This window comes from Clytia hemisphaerica, unplaced genomic scaffold (assembly GCF_902728285.1).
Source record: "Clytia hemisphaerica strain Z4C2 unplaced genomic scaffold, Clytia hemisphaerica genome assembly, whole genome shotgun sequence".
NCBI classification, from domain to species: Eukaryota; Metazoa; Cnidaria; class Hydrozoa; order Leptothecata; family Clytiidae; genus Clytia; species Clytia hemisphaerica.
The window spans coordinates 300,948-321,402 of record NW_027104218.1 but is presented as its reverse complement, the minus strand read 5'-3'; the positions used below and the strand labels follow the sequence as shown (position 1 = coordinate 321,402).

The window sequence follows — 20,455 nt, the reverse complement described above, 5'->3', positions numbered from 1 at the left end:
CCACAACTTGTAACTCAAACTTAAAAACCATAGGTCAAAATGATATAAAAATCTCATTTTAAAACGTAAGGCGAGGCAAATTTAAATGGTTGTTTTACGGGCCAAGCTACCCAAAAATAGTGGGTCGGTCGGTCGGCGAAAAAATAAAAATAAAAGAAGAATTATTGATTACCAAAATCAATTTTATTTTTATTTCGATTTTCGGAATTTCAGGGTCGGTCGGGCCCGTAAAGCAACTAATCAAATTGGTCTCGCCTAATTAAATTTTAATAAAAATCTTACAGCAGTGCTGAAAAGTCTAATTTAGCATTTTTTTTCTAAATCAAAAACAAAGGTTTGCTCCTGCCGTTCAGAAAATTAGAACCGGCTTTTTCATAAACAAAAGACCCTTTCAAATACACGAAAGTACAAAGAGGGTTAAAGTCTTACTGCTCCTAAGTAACAGGGCGAGAAACTTTTGCAGTCAAGATATAATTTTTTGTACTTTAATAAATGAATTTCATATTCTACAGACCGAAAAAATTAACCACAAATAAAATGTTAACGTTTTTCAAAAACGGGATGACAGTTTAGTAAATTTTTTGAAAGTAATGATTATTCAGGGTACTTTTCATTGGACGCAAAATTAGCCTAATCTTTTTTCCCCACAAGGTCAGTTGCAAGGGGTGTGAAATTAAAATAAACTATACTCCCTTCGAGGTAATCTTTACGTAGGTAACAGTGTAGTTGATACATGTTGACGAATATCTCTTACAGTATCCACCATAACACCTGCCAGAGATGTTTCTACCAGTTTTTGAGGTAACCAGCCCTGAAGACAAAATATCAAGAAATAAAGAATTCTATTTGATCACTACCAAACAATATGAAAAGGAAAAAGAGTTGTTTTTTTTCACAGAGCATGAAATTTTATGCCACCGTTTGGAGGATCATCTTCGACTAAAAGAGCTGCTATTGTATAGTAGTCTAGCAAGCTAGACGACTAATTTATACATAGTAGAAATAAAGCAAAAAGTAATGAATGGAACAATTTTAGTCGTCTAGAAACCTTTGTGCACTAACTCCAAACAAAAGAAAAGTGTCAATATTGCAATTATGATTTTTTCCTTCTCAAAATAATTCTTGAGAAAAAAAATATGTCTGGATTTGTGTATTGAAAGTTTTTCATTTGAGTTGATTTCGTTTTGAGAGTTTGTTGTTGCTTGATAAATTGTTTTCTCGCTACGCAAGTTTCTGCGTAGCTAGCCGGGGTATCTGTAAGGCTGGAACACCGGATTCTTCCAGTCGTTTATACAAACTAAATCCCGTATTATTATTATTATTATTATTAGTATTGGTATTATCAGTATTACACGCATTATAAACGACTCCAGTCTAATTGTATAGTAACTATATACTCGAACGACTCGGGAGGACAATGCGTCCTCGCTTGATCGAACCTAGCAAGTTTTAGCAACCATTCCACATAGCCAGGTAAACCATTGGCTTATATATTTCGCCAACTACTCTATACTTAGACCATGTTCAGACGTCACGGTTCTGTTCCGTTCCGAAACGAAACGGTTCCGAAACAAGTATGAACGTCAAAATTTATAAATCTATGGTATGAACGTCAAAATTCGAAACGTCAAAAAGAAGACGTTACAAAGCAATACAGATCGAAACTGTTTCGCTCCACTTTTTTCATCGGAACGGAACTGCTCCGCTTTCTTGCTCCGAAACGTTCCGAGATCATGTGAACATACTCGATACGTAACGGAAATCATACCGGAGCGAAACGGAACAGTAACGTGTGAACATGGTCTTATTGTAATTGTCAGAAATCATGACAAAGCATATTAAAAAAAACTAAAAAAATAAAGAAAGAAAGTTCGTTTACTTACACCTAATTTTGTATTCAATAACCAAATGAATTCTGTTTTATTTGGTTCACCAGGAATATCACGGAGAACCCAGCCTCCAGGGCCGTTCTTCCCTCTGTTGACATAAAAAAAAACAAGAATCAGTTACAAAACAAGCAAGAAAAGCTTGGTATTATCGAGTTGGCAAACACTACCGAATGTACTCCTTTTTCAACGTGTAATAAGGCTAAAAACTAGAGTTTTACCAGAAATTTGCAATTAGATAATTCCCTAATTACTTCCCTCATAAAATCATGACCAAGATTTCTCATTCCATTAATAAGAGTTGATAATAGGACTAATAACAAGTAAGTGATTCCAAGCAACCGTTAAAATCATAAAATGGTTTTCAGAAAGATTTAGATTAAAACTATCAAGTCCTTGTTTTGATCTACAACAGTAAGGTCCCTCAATTTATTAAGATTTTTTTCCAACATAATTTCCAAAACCCTCGTTTATTCCGACCCCCCTATTTATTTGGAACCTGAGAGTAATTGCTTTACAAACCTGACAATACTTGATACAGGTGGCATAAGAGGTGTTTCAATACTGACATTACAAAGTAAAGTTAGCGGTCCTTTACGCTTACGTCGTCTCAGACTGACAAAATCTCTGAAAAAAACAACAGAATAGTTGTGTGATTAAATAAGATACAGGCTTTTTATACTAAAAACCAGAAGATTTAGACGGAGTCTCACTTGGTTGCTCAGTTTTTCTTGAAATTTTTAAGGTTTTCAGATGTTCTCAATGTGTTCTTAATACACTTAGCTTCCTTCTCTATTCAAAAGTGGATGCTCAGATTGTTCATGACTTGTTCTTAGATTTATTCCCAAATTTCAGGCTCGTGTTCTTACAAAAAAGGTGTGTATTTTATTTTTTGAATGATGGCAAAAATGGTTTCATCATCAGTGTAATCTACCTTTTGCAATCAAACCACCGCGAGTCAGCGCGTGCGTAAACTACAATTGCGATCTATTCCCTTTCAGTATTTGTTGTAATATCGATGACAAAAGTTTCAGGTTCAACTATTTTCATCCTTCTTTTTTTTATCTAACTACTTTCAAAATCAAGATTCCGCACGACAATAAAATAAAAACTTGAATATCTCGAGCTTAACCATCTGTTTAACCGATGTTTTTTAACAAAACGTTAAAGCTTGCATAATAAATATCTTCCCAAGCGCTTTAAATAACATATTACCTTGAAGAGATAATGCCACCGCCGGCTTCTGCCGCCACACTGTAAATTATATCTGATAGTTTATTGATCTTTCGGAGAATCTAAAACCAAATCGAGGACAAAATGTCAGTACTGGAGGAAAAAGAGGTCTCAGATGAAACGCAACTGATCGGAGAAAAGCTTATGCCATAAAGAAAGAAGCGTGCTTACAAAACGAATAGAATGCTAGATTAAAGTAAAGTAAGTAAGTTTGCGACCGCAGTCGAGGGCGACCCGAAGGCTCCCTTTTCGTATAGCTGTCTACCCGAAGGTAGGGGAGGGCGCCACTCCTTTCCCTGGATTTCTCCACTTACCCTTGATCCGTCTCTTTAGTTGCTGAGCATCAAACAGAGAGGTACCAAGCAGAGAGGCATCAAGTACCATTTTGGGAATCTTTGGTATGACCCGGCTGGGGATCGAGCCCACAACCTTGCGCACCGCAGCTGGATGCTCTACCTTCGTGCTACGGTCGCTTGAAGTAGCTCTGATAGCTGTTGGTATAGGGCCAGATGGAGCAAATTGCACCGCTGAAGAGACATACCCATCTAGCAAATGCAGACTACTTTTTCTTTTTTTGGCATGCTAGACTAGATGAGTCCATTTCAATTTTCAACATTCAAGTAAGATCCAACAATGGAATAACTACATTTTTTGTAATGAAATATCGACCTTAAGGAAGACTTTATTACCCTGCATTCTTTGACGGAGGCATTCCAAGAAGGTTGAGAATCTACATCCACCCAAAATACTTGATCCAACACTGAGCTATTTACGTCAATTACTGCCTGAAAAATGAAAGATACATCTACAATTAAATAAATTAATGACCTGAAAAATTTTTCTAGCATAATACAAAACAACGAAGTTATAAAGCAATTGTCAGCTGATTCTTCATTTAGTCAATCAGCATTTGTCCACGTAGCTTGAAAGTGATATAAAATGCTCTCCATAATTTGAATCTTTCTATGATTCGAAAAAATTCTTGGCCCCATGAAGATGGGATTAGATACACAGAAGTCAACTAGGACCAGACTGGCATTGAGTTCCTGCAACAAGGATTACAGAGAAGAGTATGGTTATACCTCTAGCTTATAAACTTTACCAACACCATCAAAATTACGAGATTGTACAATGATATTGTCTTTCTGAAAATTAAGAGATATAACTGAATTATCACGATCAATTGAAGAAAATTTCGTTTTAAGCCACCCTCAAGGGAATTGTTCTAATTATGCTGACATGGTTTCCATCACGTGAAAAGAACGGACTTCAGGTAGACATTTGGATCGTAAATACGTACATTCTGTTACACTTCGTTTTATCTTTAGGCATTTCTAAGATTTTGCAATGTTTATTGATCCGATCAAAAAGGCGTTAGATAAGTGTACATTTGTTTGTCAGCGTAAGCAATGACCTTGAGTGCTTCCACAATATGGACGGTAAGAGTCATTTATCATGAACAATTTCAAACCGATATAATTATCACAGAAGGCTCAAAAAAAAATTTCCGCCTTACTTCCTCGCGACACATATTCCATCCATCACTGATATAGAGCATTCGGAAGACCATATGTAAAGTATCGTTGGCTTTACGAATCAATGCGTGATCCTGTAAACAATGATGTTTCAACATAATTTGTAACTTCCCGCTAACTCAAACTCAAGTGGGGATTCTCGCATTAGAAAATATTCGAATAATACAAATATGGTACAAGGGTTTTCTCTTGACAGGGACCAAAAGTTCGAATTAAGGAAAGATCATTGGAATAATAGAAGTTCGAATTAACATTAGTCCACTGTATATTGAAAAAAATGCCGGGTAGTATACAATACAATAATTTTGCAAAAGAGGTATCCTGGAACTAGATCATAAATATGGTATAGAATTAAAGTTGGTATGATATTACTATTAGGGTTGAGCTAGGTTGCTATGCAACTCCAATAACAAGCCTGAATTTGAAGGTGCTTTTAAAAAATGTATATAATCCAGTTGCAATCAACCATGAAAAAAAACCTAAATATGACGGAACTTCGATTAAGAAACTTGTCAATTAAGAATAACAATTTAAAATAGACATTAAAATAATGAGAAAGTATACCTCTTGATCGGAGAGTCTACCAAGTTCGGCGGAGATATCACTGCATTGACTATCATCTTCACTCTCCTCGCTGATGTGTGATTTACCTATCAAGAAAAGAATAAATCGATTATTATAAAAAGTTAATACATACATCAGCCTGGTGTCGTGTATTTCCTGGTCAGACAGCAGCGGCTTTAAACTGAAAGCTTTTGTTATAATTCGATTAATGAAGACTTGAGTACAATTTTTTACTTCTTATAGAAGCCCAAAAACAGTTAGGGTTATCCTGTGAAAAGGTATGTATCTTCGTTTACATCTTGTAATCGCGGTAAATAATTCGTCTTTTTACTTTTACCACAATCGCGGGACATCGAAGTTAATTTTATACTGTACCTCCACCATAATAATTGGACCCAGCATAAGGAGTGTAAAAGCTTGATGGCGCGCCAAAACGTGATCTAAAACAAGAAATAAATATTAGCAGTAAAGCTACCTACTTTAATCATATGACGATTTAGTATTTAGAATTTTGTGAACAAATGATGCAAATGAGTATTGAAAATACAGAATCAACAAAGTATGACGCCCTAAAAAAAGAGCCACTTTCAAACGGGATGAACATCTAAATTACCTTCCACCCCGGTTATTCTGTCTCCTTTGTTGATCGCTTGCTAAGAAGCTACCTCCAGCGATCGGTGGTAAAGAACCTTCAATGAAATAACAGAATTTACAATAAAGTTTTGAAAATGATCCTTTCTTGTTTGATTTCTTTATTATGACGAGGCCTTTGGGAGTAGAATTTTCGAATTATTTTTACACTACTTGTCGAGCTATAATTTCAAATTCAGCTCCTCAAAACGAAATGTATTATGTATAATGTATATGATTACTTTTCCTCAAAGCTTATGTAGTTGAAGGAAGGTTAAAGTCTTATATTTTTGTGGCTTACATACTTGTTCTGATATCTCCCAAGTTTTTGGTTTGTAATTCTTGCGGGATAACCTAACCAAGAAAAAATAAACAAAGCTGCTCATTAGAGTTATTGTCATAGGTAGCACATAATAGGAACGAAAAGGTTTTTTCATTCCACTTATCAAAGTTATAATTTTCATTTTTCTGTTTTTATAATCAAATACAACGAAAGGAAAATGGAACGTAGACCCCCTCGACTTATTTATTAAAAGATCAGTGGTTCAGTCATAGTTGATAATTTGGAGGTTCAGAAATAAAGGTAAAATTTCGACTTCACTTCAAAAAAGGCCGTCATCATAAAACAAAACTTACTTTGAAATCGAAATGCCAAGCTTCACACCACGTAATAATAAATGAGAATATAATCAGGAAAAAATTGATCGGGTTTCCTTTGTGATACTGGAAATAAAGAAAGAAAATGATTTGAGTCCAGTCTATATTATTTACATTTAATTGACTTTTTAAGAACAAGAAGATTTTGGCTCAGTCTAAAACTGCTCATCAAATATCTAAAATCTTTAGCAAAAATTCGTTCCTAAACAAACACCATAATCTTACTTACAAAGATATTCGTTACAAATCTAGCTTTGAAATTGGGATCGAACATTTTTTAACATTAAAGAAAGAGATTGATTTGGTTAAAAAAACTTGGCATAAAAAATTCAAAAATTTTACAAATCAAAGAAATGATTAACTGGCACTTACATATTCTCCTTTGAGCAAGAAGACCTTCATCAATAGAAATATTGTACTTGCCGAAGTAGTTAACTGAAAAATATAAAAATAAAGCTTCACAAAAAATGGCAAAATAGTGGTAACGGTCCTTAAATCAGTCATTGTAAACAACAATCTAACAATTTATCAAAGCAAAATTATACCATGGATTTGTACCCTGAATAATAAATCACAATGTGATGAACTCATCTTTAGATGATTGACCCCGGGTTCGAATCCTACTCGTAGAGGTCTCTTTGACGAGTGAACAAATCTTGCTTAGGTCAATCCATGCCAGAAGCACGAGAGGGTATGGGTAGTTATTTTAATGCATTCAAGGGAAATGCATTACACTACTGAAAATAGAAAAACAGGGTACCAAATCAATATATCTAAATGAATAAATCAATGGAAAAAAATGTAGGTGTTTTCTTTTCATTCAAATCGCAAGTCTGGGGGGCAAAAAAGGAAAATCGCTTATAAAGTGAACTTACTGCGACAGCATACCATTTTGTGCTTTTGATCAAACAAGAATAGAATAATAACAAAACAAGTGACCTCGTAATTGAACATAACTGGAAAAGAATATGAAAAATAACTGATTGATACATATAAAGTACATAAAAATCCAGGTTGCACCCTCTTTTACTTTGTGAGAAAACATACAAGTTTTAATGTACTCACTTCTATAAAGTATTCTATCTGAATACCGTGAAAGAAATTACTGCAGGACAAATTAATTGAAAAATATAATCATTCTAAAAGAAAAACTAGACAAAAGGGATATACCACAATGCGTGTGCACAAGTCTCCTTAGGTTTTTTAAATAACCCATAAATCTTTTTCAAATACTGTAAAAGTATCAAATTAGGAATTTGGGTTTAATATAAAATCATAAACAATCTTACAACTATATCAAATAGTGAAGTGTGGATTGTGAGGTTTTTAACTTCAGGTGCCAAATTATCTGTAATTCCACCATCTGAAAGCTGAAAAGGATAAGTAAAATATTCCAAACAAATGAAGCGCTAAGCAGGAAAAAGTGAAACAAATGTTTGAAAAACTCTCTGAGTTCCATTACTTGAAATAAGATGGAATTTATTTAATCCTTATAAAAACAGACATTTAATAAATAAATGAACATAGGGCAAAAATAAAAAAATGTAGTGTTTCCAGAATGCGGGTGAAGGAAAAAAGATCTCATGCGGCTGGCCGGAAAAGATTTTTTTTTGCTATATTTGATACTATATTAACTTAAGATCATTGAAATAGAACTTTAAAGATAACTTTCATGTAAAAACAGTATAAAGTAAGCCCTGAATACTAATATATCAACTACTAACGAACAAACTTGATTTACAAGTGGGAATATCTAACCAAACAACGTTTGATAGCTTGAACGGCAAACTTAATTTTCTTTATGATGAACTATACAGTCTGCCAACAGGTCAGAAAATTTCTTTCTTTCATCCGGCCAGTTTCCAGAAACCTAGATTTTTTTATTTTTGCCTGGGCTATAAACCTTATAAAGTATATAAGGATTTTTATTTTTATATTTTGTTCTTTTTGTCTGGACACACTGAAAAAAATACTATATTATCAGTTTGGGTCATTGATTGGAAAAGCAAATGCATTCTTCAGAATAATTTGGGATGAACATTATAACAAACCTGAAGATAAATAACCCACATCAAGAAAGTCATTAAACAATCAAATAGTGACAACAAACAAAACATTCGTCGAACACGAGACATTGAAAAACAGTGTGTGTCTTCATCGTAAATAGTTGATTTCATCCGATCATCATAAGACTGTTGAATGTAGTAAGGGTTGATTGGAGGATTCTCGTAGTCTGCTTGTCTTGGGACATTATGAAAAGGGTCTGGGTGCAATGGTGGTGGGATTTCATTGGACAGTAATGGTTCTTGGTCACTCAAGGTTTCTTCAATATAATTTGCTGCACCCTCATCACCCAAAGTGTGCAAAGAGCCTTGATTGGATGATGTCATTTTATTTTTCCATTTAAAGTGTTATTACTGAAAAGACACAGTATAGTATAAAAAGCAAGAATCATGAGAACAAGTGAGGAATGTATTAAATTGCTTTAAATTTCCAAATCTCAGGAAAGACATGAGTGACCTGTCATCTTTCAACCCGGTCCTTGGTTCAAAGGCAAGAAATTGCAAAATTTTGTAACATAACAGGAAAAGCTTCAAAATTGAATGTGGATTTTTGCAGTGCTGTGATGATTTAATGCAATTTCCTGAACTGAGCACTGCTTTATAAAGTTGAACTTTTGCAAATATTATTCAATCATGGCTAAAATTCAGGTCTTTCTGCAAAATTTTTATGATTGGAAAGTTTCATTTGGTTGATGACTTTGTTCTGACTATTTCACAGATCTGTATACAGGAAAGGACAATCAATATCTCAATCTCACCATCTTATAAAAATGCATCAAAACACCAGCTTTTTAAGCTATTGTCTTGATTACCGAAATACTGTAATCCCAAGTAGGATATAGGCCAAAGGCTGCCTGAAACCCCATAAAAGAATTTCATTGTCAGATTTTTGTAACTTCACAATGTTGTTTAAAAACAAATATAATCAAACATAATTGAAGCAATCAAACGGCAAATCATGTTACCATATCAGGGCCAAATTGAAAAGTCGTCAACCAAAACACAAAATCAAAAATCTTACAAACAAAATAAGTAACTGTGATTTTTTATTTAAATAACCCTTAAATTTTCCAATTTCAACTTTTAAATCAACCGAGTCGCACTTTTAGACTCTGTAAGCAGGTGATTTTATCGAGACACAACTAGTGAGGTTTGTCACGGAAGGACAAGTGTTAAAATATAATGGACCTTCTTTTGAATAATAAAATGATTAATCAAAAATGAAATGTTGTTTTAAAACAAGTACATACCCTAGTTAGTTTAATAGGTTTATTCATTTTGAAATAAGTCGAACAACAAAAAAGTACTGCAAGCAGAACTTTTTTTTCAAATATCGAATTCCTTCCGTGACAATTTCAAGACAAAAAGTTTTTTCACCAGTTTTGTGCAAGTCCACTATTCTTGATATTATTGCAAGTTCTAACTATTGGTACCCCCTAACAAAAAATGAAATTACATTCCAAAGCAACCTCCTTCATATTCACTTACAAGGTCTGAAATTATTGTCCTTCCGTGACACTTTCACCTTGTCCTTCCGTGACGGATTAAAAATATCTTGTTATTTTTAGAAATCTTGGACTTCAATGGGTCTAATTTATTGCAGGAGAGTGTCCTACAAGGTTTAGAACCATTGGGAACCAGCTCAACCCTGTATGGAGCTCAGAATAAGCTTAACTAAGGCTCCAGTACAGCGCTGTAAGCTTACAGTGTAGGCCCAGGCGGCTCTGGAGGCCTAAAAACCTGTTTTCTGGCAAAACTACTGTTCCCAGCGGGTTCTAAAAGCTCAAAATCGCTTCAGCACCATGGAAATATGCTAATAAGAGCCTTTGGAAGTAGCTCACTTGCTTTCAAGGTTGCGTTTTTACGTTTTTTGCTTAAAAAAGCCTTAAAAACGCTTAAATAGAGCTTTTTAAGCGTTTTTAAGCTATTTTAGTGAAAATTTGTCGGTTCTGCCCCCTTCGCTGGACTTCAATGGGTCTAGTCCATTGCAGGGGAGTGTCCTTCAAGGTTTATGACCATTGGGAACCAGCTCAGCCCTGTATGGAGCTCAGAATAAGCTTAAAACTAAGGCTCCAGTACAGCGCTGTAAGCTTACAGCGTAAAGCCCAGGCGGCTCTTGAGGCCTAAAAACCGGTTTTCTGGCAAAACTACTGTTCCTAGCTGGTTCTAAATCCTCTAAATCGCTTCAGCACCATGGAAATATGCTAATTAGAGCCTTTGGAAGTAGCTCACTGGCTTGCAAGGTCGCGTTTTTACGTTTTTTTGCTTAAAAAATATAATCTTTCCTGTAAAATTTCCTAATTATTATCACCATTATAATTGAACAATAAAAATACAGTTCCAAGGTTTTGAAATGAGCTGAATAGTAAAAATGGCTATGATTCATGATATGATGTGTCACTTCACTAGTTTCAGTCACATTTCTTACGCTATTGCTGATTTTGAAAAATAGGAATTTTTTCCTTCCGTGACGGTGTCCTTCCGTGACACTGACCTTTCTCAGTTGCAAAGGCCTGTAGCCATTGAAATTAATTTTTTTTACTCAGTTCTTTTTTCAATGACAAGCAGATAGACATAAGTTTCTTCTGGTGGTATTTTGGTTTTAAAATTCTCTTTAAATTCACAGGAATCTGAATCAGCATACTTTTGTCTTTTTTAATGTCTTCGCTGCGTTCCTTCCGTGACAGAACCTTCAAAGTTCAATTATTCAACGAGGAAAAACTTTTATGAAATTTATTTTGGTTTGGAAGTAGTAGTACTATGAAGGCTTTAATTCAGGACTAATACTATTTTCATTCATTTTACCATTTTTCAAAAAAAGACCAAAAAAGGCTCTGATTTCCTTCCGTGACAGGAACGGGACTTTTCAATTTGGCCCATCAGTTAGTTAAAGTACTTCGATTTGCGAAGCGTCTTTACGTCACAAAACAAAATAGAAAATAGCAAAAGAACAAAGTAGTTACCCATAACTACCATCATTTCGCAACCATGGGGAGTCGCCATTTTACGGAAATGGGAATCCTCATATTGAATAAAGCATCTTCTGAAAATTTCATTCTTCCCTGATGAATGCGAAAATGAAAAACGAAGAAACTTTCATTTTCTAATTGTCTATTTAATCTGCCATGATGTGTTATAAAATTTCTTAATGAATAACACAATCTCATACTAAGAGGTTTAAAAAATGACGTAGAAACAAGAAAATGTGAAAATCGATTACAAAACCTACGTCTAAACCAGGAAGTGACTTTAAGTTTTAATGACTTGTTCTCATTTTTTTGGTTTCTGCAATAAAAAGAAAGTCGTTATTGTGAACTTTGAACATGCTTTAAATGGAGGTAGTATTTCCACAGACTGCATATAAGGCTGCGGTCACAAATAAGTTGTGTTCGCATCCTCCGACCAACTCACTTTCTATCTTAAAAATCTGACCCTTTTCTAGTTGGAAAGTCGGAAAATTGGCCCCCCTTTCTCAAGGGGGGGGGGGGGGTGACACCTTTCAAAAAAGTGAAAAAGGGGGGGATCAGAAATTTTCATTAAAAAGGGGGAGGATAGCAAGGAGATCGTTTAAGGAGGGGGGGTCGTTTAAGATAGGGGGGCTTACAAATATTGTAGATTATTTTCCAGCACTGTTATGAAATTTGGTCTGCATTAAAGGAAATTCTTTATTTTCACTAAAAAGTGGTATTATATTTGCCAGACTTAATTTTTCTTTACTGTTTCCCTTCCCTTTTTACCATAAAAAATTTAGCCCAAAACCCTTGGGGGATAGGCATTTTTAAAGGTTGGTGGGGATGCCAAGAAGGGGGGATCAGACCCTTTTCCGCACTATGGTAGTAGAAAAATACAACTTTTCTATTTTTCCTTTTTTTTGCAAAAGTTCTAGGAATGAAAATAAAGGTATATAATATAATGATAATTGAATACTATCCACTGATGATTCGCGGCACAATCGTAAAGCTAGAATCGTTTTGCGTCTCTTCGCTTGAGAAAATGATTGGCAGTTTAAAGTTTTTCACCCACGCAGCAGCTTGCTGGCATTTAGTGAGCGTTCTCGGCTCAATCCTTTAAGCTCTGATAGTAGTGTGGTCGTGTTACAAAAGTACAGGCTGTTTGTAGGAAAAAAATAATATCTAGGTGAAACTTTCTCCAGACCTTCTCTATAGGATGCTTATGCCTCAGGAAAAAAATATCATGTATACCATTCGAAAGCTCTCAAAAAACTATATAGAAGACTTTTAAACGGGTATAGCCGATTTCATTACCTAACTCGAGATAATTCACGCAGAAGATGCAATTTATGGTCAATTTTAGACCAAAATGTGGCGGAAAGTGGAGCTTGTGCATGAAATATCTTGAGTTAGGTAATGAAATCGGCTATACCCGTTTAAAAGTCTTCTATATAGTTTTTTGAGAGCTTTCGAATGGTATACATGATATTGTCTGAAAATGAGTTTGAAATTTTCAAAACATTTCGCCCTTAGGGTTTTGCCTGGGGAAAAAAGAAATTGCCCAAAAAAGGGATGTTCCACCAGTGGGATTTTAGGGGATTTTTTCCTGAGGCATAACCATCCTATAGAGAAGGTCTGGAGAAAGTTTCAGCTATATATTATTTTTTTCCTGTAAATTATGCTATGGGCCATCCCAGAAAATTTTTGTTACCCCCCCCCCTTCAGACGACGTGCATTTTTTAATTTTTTCTAGCCTCAGAAATTATTTTTTATTTTCGGAAATTCCGATGAAAATCCATGTACTTTTTAATTGCAAAATGCATTGGAAATTCCACTCTTTTTAGCCTTTTTTATTTAAATTCCCTTGGAAATTTATACATTTTCTTCTCTCGCCTTGGAAATTTCGAATTTTGGTGAAAACTTTTGCCCTCAGAAATTCCAGGCTGGAATAAGTGAACAGCACGCCAAATATATTCGGCGTGAGGCAGTAATTAAAGTCTGTCCAGATATAATTGGCAGTGGAAACAAGAATGCCTGTAACTTTTGATAGTCAAATATAATTCTGAAATTTTTTTTTGCTTGTTTTAGAGAATCAAAAGCGCTATATTTAAATGTATTTTTGGTTGAAAAATTCGCGATTTTTAGCGGTTTAATTTGCGATTGTAAAAATTGAGCTTTTTTTCTACTTATGCTATAACGTTCATTTTTACACCAGTGGTAGTTCAACCTTAGGTTAAGAAGTTTGTTAAATTTCAAGGCAAACAAAAGAGTCCTTCGGAAGATATAGGACCCGAAATACCCCTTCGTAGCACTTTTCTGTGAAATATCAAATCTCCAACTTATTACTAAAAACGGGGGTAGTGATATGGATGATGAAACAGTTTTTCGATCATAACACATTTACATCTCTTTAATGACCTCATAGCCAAACTGTGTTTAGTGTTTTGGGAATTAGCAAAGTCTTTTAATGACTTAAAATAACAAAGGCAATATAAGTTCATGCTTATCCTTTCAATAAAAACAATTATATTGCATATGATTTCACTTCGTTTCGAAATAATCAATGATACCAATAATACCAATGCACCAACACTTAACATTTTCCAACTTTTAATTGCACTGTTCAAAAAAGATAACATAACCCCCGTTTTTAGTAATAAGTTGGAGATTTGATATTTCACAGAAAAGTGCTACCAAGGGGTATTTCGGGTCCCATATCTTCCGAAGGACTCTTTTGTTTGCCTTGAAATTTAACAAACTTCTTAACCTAAGGTTGAACTACCACTGGTGTAAAAATGAACGTTATAGCATAAGTAGAAAAAAAGCTCAATTTTTACAATCGCAAATTAAACCGCTAAAAATCGCGAATTTTTCAACCAAAAATACATTCAAATATAGCGCTTTTGATTTTCTAAAACAAGCAAAAAAAATTTTCATAATTATATTTGACTATCAAAAGTTACAGGCATTCTTGTTTCCACTGCCAATTATATCTGGACAGACTTTACTTTTGGTGTATTGGAATCTATTTATTTTTTTCTGCCCGGACGCGCCCGGAAAAATCATCACCGGGGGTCCTAGAAGTACCAGCAATTCAAGCTCTTTTTCTACAAATTCTGAGCAAGTTTTAGGCATAAGAAGACCAAAATCTCAGGGCTTTCTGAACTCCCACCAGAGCTCAGCCCTGGATCCATTGGGGGCTTACAGAGCCCCCCCCCAAAACCACGCTGCAATTTCGCCCGCCTTTTCCGCAAGCTGAACTTCTTTTGGTGTGCACCTCACTTTAAAGGGGACGTCTGCTTTGGGATATCATTTTTACCATTTTTTTAGAGAAGATACCTACGATGAAAAAAAAGTGATTGCAAAAAGAACGAACAAAAAATCTTTTTTTTTGGCTGAGTTATTCAAATTTTAATTTCTATTGTTTTGACTCTACGATGGAGAAAATAAACGAAGGAGAGTAAATTTGTGACGTAGATAATGTTCCCCTCCTCTTTCTTTTAATAACAAATTTCTCCGAATAACTCACAAATATCTGCCCTTTTTCGCCAGCGATTTCTAGAACAGAGATCCTCCATTTTCCAAGGCACTAATTCTATACTCAAAAGAGATCGTATTTCAGCCAAGTATAGATAAACTAGATAAAACTAATGAACAGATAAAATTTTCTGAAGGAAAGAAAGCAGATCGACTTTTCTGTTTAATAATTATGAAATCTCTCTCTTTTTACTGAAAATCTTGTTTAACAAATGTTGTTTAAAAAATAGAAGTAAACATTTGTTACGTCACAGATTTAAAAAGAAGGGAAATTTTCAAACGTCTATTATTACACATTGAGAAAAAAACTTTCAATAATATATAGCTCGTTTTGATCGTCTTGTTCTAAATTTTCTAAATGTAACAAAAAATGTGTGACAAAAATTTGGGCTGACGTCCCCTTTAATAAAAAATAACAATTCGGCACACGTGGACTTTGCATCGTTTCCACACTGGCAGAAATCCTGTGTCCTCCGCCCGAAGACAAATTCTGGAATGGCCCAATTTTGCTAGATCTGACATATTGATGTTTGTAAGTGCAATTTATAGTTTTGATTCCCATTGAAGAATCATATTCTGGTTTTCATGTTTTTAGATGCTGTTTTAGCTAGAGCTTTAGAGCTGCTAGCCTGCCTATGCTAGCCATTCCAGGGTCAAATTGAAACTATTCTGGTGGCAATCAAACCTAGTTCATCTTGTAGAGCTTCAAAAAAGAAAAGAAATGAGGGGTCATACACCTAATGATAAGCGGTTCCGGAGATATTGAGATTTTGGTTCCGCTAAAATAGCACCTTTTTAGACATTTGAGGTTGACAATTTAGCCCAGAAATGGCATAACCTGCGGCACCAAAATATGCTGCAAAAATTGAAAATTCAAGCTTTTGTATTGAGTCAAGATATTCCAGATATCTTCATTTTGACTGCAGACTTTTATCAAATTTGTAATGGCTTGCTAACACTTCAAGGAAGAAATAAAAAGACATTTTTTTGAAAAAAGAAGACATTGCATTGCAAAAAACAATAAAAACGTTATAAAGCGGAAGTTAAAATTGCTGAACCTACCTATCTTTGTAATCAAAGCGCTGCGGAGGAAAAATTCCCCATGGCATATAAATAACTGTTTTAGGCTAAAAAAGGGTCAAATTTTTCAGTGGTACCATTCTCTATAATTCTAGTCCTCATTTTCAGGCTGAAAATGCTTGCCAAAATATAAAAAGTAAAAAATAATAACTTTAATGAAAGAATTAATTTCAGAGCGTAGCACCATTGGATTTCTCAGGTATTTTCTGATAAATATGGAAAGTTTCACTGTCTGAACATTTTTTCCTCCGCAGCGCTTTGAAATCAAAGATGAGTTGTGAAATTTTTTGTGTCCCGCAGATCCGTTAAGCTTTGTGTCAATATTCTCAGCCTTTAATTCTCAACTTTACTACTTATCCTCGGTTTGATATGAGCTTTTTCTTTAGGAATTTTATATTATAAATTATTTTTGAATAAAGAACCAAACATTTTATTTTAACTCATTTTCATTTATATTTTTTTGTTAAATGTTTTTATATGTAGGGAGAACGAACATGTATGTTTTGTTACTACTTAAATATATAGATAGATAGTTAGAGAGATTTAATTTTTCTAAAAATGGCCTTAGCACTTAGTTGGAACGAATTTTTAGACAAAAGTGTAGAAAATTACACCTGCATATATATATGGTTGGAAAGCTAAAAGAAAGCTCTAAATTACTCAAAAATAATTAATTTTATAGCTCGACTACTAGGTACCGTAGAGTCGTTTAATATCGACATACGTCTTGCAATCTCGACATAGCTGTAGGCTGGTCTTCGAAATAAAAAATCAAACATAAACAAATACATACCAAAGTTATCAATCAATCACTAAATTGTTCTCTCTCTCTATCCACGTCACAGACTGTTAATATAATATGAGAAATGTGAACTGTTATTACTTATATTTGAAAAGAACACTTTAACGATGTAGTATTCACTAAAAAACTAATTAGCATGCTTTCAACGAAGATGCCCAAATCACAACAACATTTTGCACGCGAAGAATTTGTAAGTAGACCTTTTTACCGTGAACCGAAAATAATTAAAAGAACCCGGTTTCCTTATGAATTTGAAAAGGGACCGGGTGTGCTAGGTGCGGCGCCTAGAAGTTTAACGCGGCCTCCTAGCGCCTAGAGCGTGTGCTTGCAATAAATAATAAGGAAATGGAAACCAGGTCGACTAAGCGCGCGAATTATTTTTATCACGTGACTTGAAGCGTAATAAAGTTGTAAAATTTTAATGATGGACACGAGAAAGTTACGAGGAAGTTTGCATGCGTTTCGTGTGTTGTGTAAAACTGCTTATAATTTGGCTGTTTTTTTAATTGAAAGGATTGCAATGTTTACTGAACTTCTAGTTTGATGGATGAACTTGTTCGATAAGAATGATACCAAGAATTTCATTCAAGGTTTGTTTTGATTATTTTACAGATCCGGTGTCGAGATTGCAAGACGTATGTCGAGATTAGACGATCCTACAGGTGTTTGCCCCTCAGAATGTACGTGAAATTTACTTTTGCTCTAATCTTTTTTTTCTGTACTTTTTAAAACTTTTTTTGGTGTTTTTACAAGGTCTTCTATTATAAAATTTCTTCCCAGTGACTTAAATCTCAAAGTTTTAGGTTTTTGGTATTTTTTTCTCAAATTGAACTTTTATACTTTTTTTAGGGGGGACCGCAGAATGTCAGTCTGGAAAATCGCATTATCTGGAGAACAAAAAGTCATCCATTGATGAAATTTTGTGTGAATGCATTTATTTGAATCCTTTTTAATATGTAAAATTTATGTTGACTTATTTTCAAGGGAACCCCACTTTGCTCCACAAAGTGCCAGTGATAGGGACCTCAAAATGCCACCTTTTGCAGATGATTTTTCAAAAAATCCAAACTATGTAGACCAGTTTGATTAAAAGCCACCCTTTCCTATTGCTTTGAACTACCTAGAAAAGCCATATTGTAAATAATTAGTTAGACTGTGTGTAAATTTGGACTAGTTTTATTCAAAAGTAAAAATTAGGTTTTATCAAAAAGTAATAAAGTAAGACATTTAGGTAAGTTACGTATGCTTTTTCTGCATCCACCAAGGCTAAAGTTAAGTTATCAAGACATTAAGACTTCTTTTCTGACATTGATTAATGATGATGATAGTGAGAGCTACTCAACTACTGATGATGAAGCTGATGCTAGGTCTACTGCTGATGAAGAGCTGGAGGAAGAAGACGAAATTGCCACAATGAAATCAACTTGGAAAAGCAGTGTAGCTGGAACCTCGATATTCCAGGATTAGAAAAAGCTATACCTGTCATCTTTTTTCTTTAAAGAATCAACAAGCCATCAACATCGATAAATTACACACATTCCCTCAGAAACTTTTAAAATTATCTGCCATTATGACTTTCTTGAAGCCGTTCCGAAATTAACCAATCAGATTAGGTATCGGAATTCCTATGGGAGTTCTTTTCCGAGATTTGTAAAATAGCTAAGTCGGCAAAAAAACTTTTCCCGGGGGTTTGAGGAATAAACAGAACTGTTATTATTCGTTTTTTATTCAACCGTATATTTAAATTTGTGCTCAAAAATACTTTAATAAATAAGTTAATAATATTCAAATATACTATTTGTATCTCTCAGAAAATAAATACTTACAAAACAACATAGTTTATCATTTGGACTACCCCGTGTTTGGACCATTCTATCGTGGGCGTAAAATAGGGCGGAAACTAAGTAGCACCCTCAGTGCAAGATTGCCGCCTCATCTTTATTCGCCCGCACGAAAACGAGCTAATCATTTTTTTCTCGCGCGCTCAAGGGGAAAAGGAAAGTGATCGATATTCTTTGAAGAAAAAACGTCAGAAACAAACCCAAAGACTAAAAGATGTATTTTGTTGTTGAGAATCGACCCTGTGAAGATGAAAAAATTTCTGCTATGCGTTTTTTTCGGAACGCTGAAAAACTCTAATTTCGATCTTCCTTAAGGTAAAGAGGTTGCGAGATTTGGGCTAGCGAGGCAAAAATCGCTAAAAAACTGGTAAAATCGTAATCCTCAAAATCGAAGTTCCAGCCTCACTGAAAAGACTAAGCCCTCCAAATATAGAGGCTAGTCTCATTGGAAAGTGGTTTGGTGTTTGCTACAAAGGCAAAAAATCTGAAACACTCTACATCTCAAAGTTTGTCTCTCGCTTTCTTTACGATAAGGATGGCGATGTAACTAATGTTGTGATGAGATCACTCAAACCGAAATTTGGATCTGGCACTGTTTTGGAAGACACACCTTCCCATCTACCACCTGACGAGTCAACCTTTGAATTGACTGATGTAATATGTGGGCCTCTAGAAGTCAATCCTTTAAGAGGAGCATCTAAATTTAATGTTCCTGCATATGAAAAGTAAAACAGATCTTTGATATTGTGAAAAAGAAAGACAGAGGACAAAATGTAAACTTCCAATCATGCAATATTTGATAAAATCAAAAATTGTTCCTTTTTAATATATTTTTCCATTAAAAATGGTTCCTACAATTTTCTAGATAATTTTATTGTAAATTGTGTTTCATAGTAGTTTATTTATAGTTTATTTTAAATTTGCATTGAAATCCTTGTTCCTAAATATTCGATATGTTAAAGAATGAAATGAAACTCCCTTTTCAATTAAGGGGGGCCGCAAAATGCCAGTCTTGTGATGTAAGAAGAGTTTCTGCCATCATAGATTTGTCTATGGTATTAGGAACAGCTAATTTATACTTAAAATGTTTCTACTATGTTGGGGCTTATTGAAAATTGCTACTTTGCACACTTATATTCAGATCACAGGATTCAAGGCCAAAAACCAAAAAAAAAAGTGACATTTTTTATGTGAATTTTTTTTACTGAACCGGTCCTAATTTTTTTTCACCCATTTCTAAACATATTTTTTCAATTGAAATTGAGGCCTTATACTTTCATACACATGGAAACCACAAAAAAGTTTGGTTAAAATCATTCTCAAAGCCTGTAGCTGCCATTTTCCAAACACTGACATTCTGAGGGGCAGTGGCATTCTGAGGGGCAAACACCTGTACGGTACTTTTCATAAGCGTCAAATAAAAAACAAGCAAACCCGGAATGGCTATATATATGCTCAGAGCGCATTTTTCCAATGATTTTAGCACCTCCTGACTGCCTATATTCAGAGTGCATTTTTCCGATGATTTAAAGATACCGACCAACCGACTCAAATTTTGGGGCTGTAAATGACGTGAACATAACTTATTGGTGACCCAGGCGGTGTCAATCAAACTGTTCCATTATCGAACTAATCAAACTTAATCGAACTTAATCGAACCCTATCGAACGATAGCT

At 34.5% G+C, this 20,455-nt stretch overlaps 1 protein-coding gene across 1 annotated transcript; it reads right to left on the bottom strand.

Moving 5' to 3' along the window:
- Positions 1–670: 670 nt before the first annotated feature.
- Positions 671–8,922, bottom strand: LOC136815777 (stAR-related lipid transfer protein 3-like). Its single transcript, XM_067072225.1, has 16 exons — positions 8,557–8,922; positions 7,795–7,875; positions 7,381–7,461; positions 6,878–6,940; positions 6,485–6,571; positions 6,154–6,202; positions 5,832–5,907; positions 5,594–5,658; positions 5,219–5,304; positions 4,636–4,728; positions 4,202–4,264; positions 3,809–3,904; positions 3,102–3,181; positions 2,409–2,513; positions 1,884–1,977; positions 671–811 (listed from the first exon to the last, which is right to left on the bottom strand). The coding sequence occupies exons 1-16, from the start codon at positions 8,893–8,895 to the stop codon at positions 707–709; spliced, it is 1,563 nt and encodes a 520-aa protein (XP_066928326.1). The 5' UTR covers positions 8,896–8,922; the 3' UTR covers positions 671–706.
- Between the last annotated feature and the right edge of the window lie 11,533 nt (positions 8,923–20,455).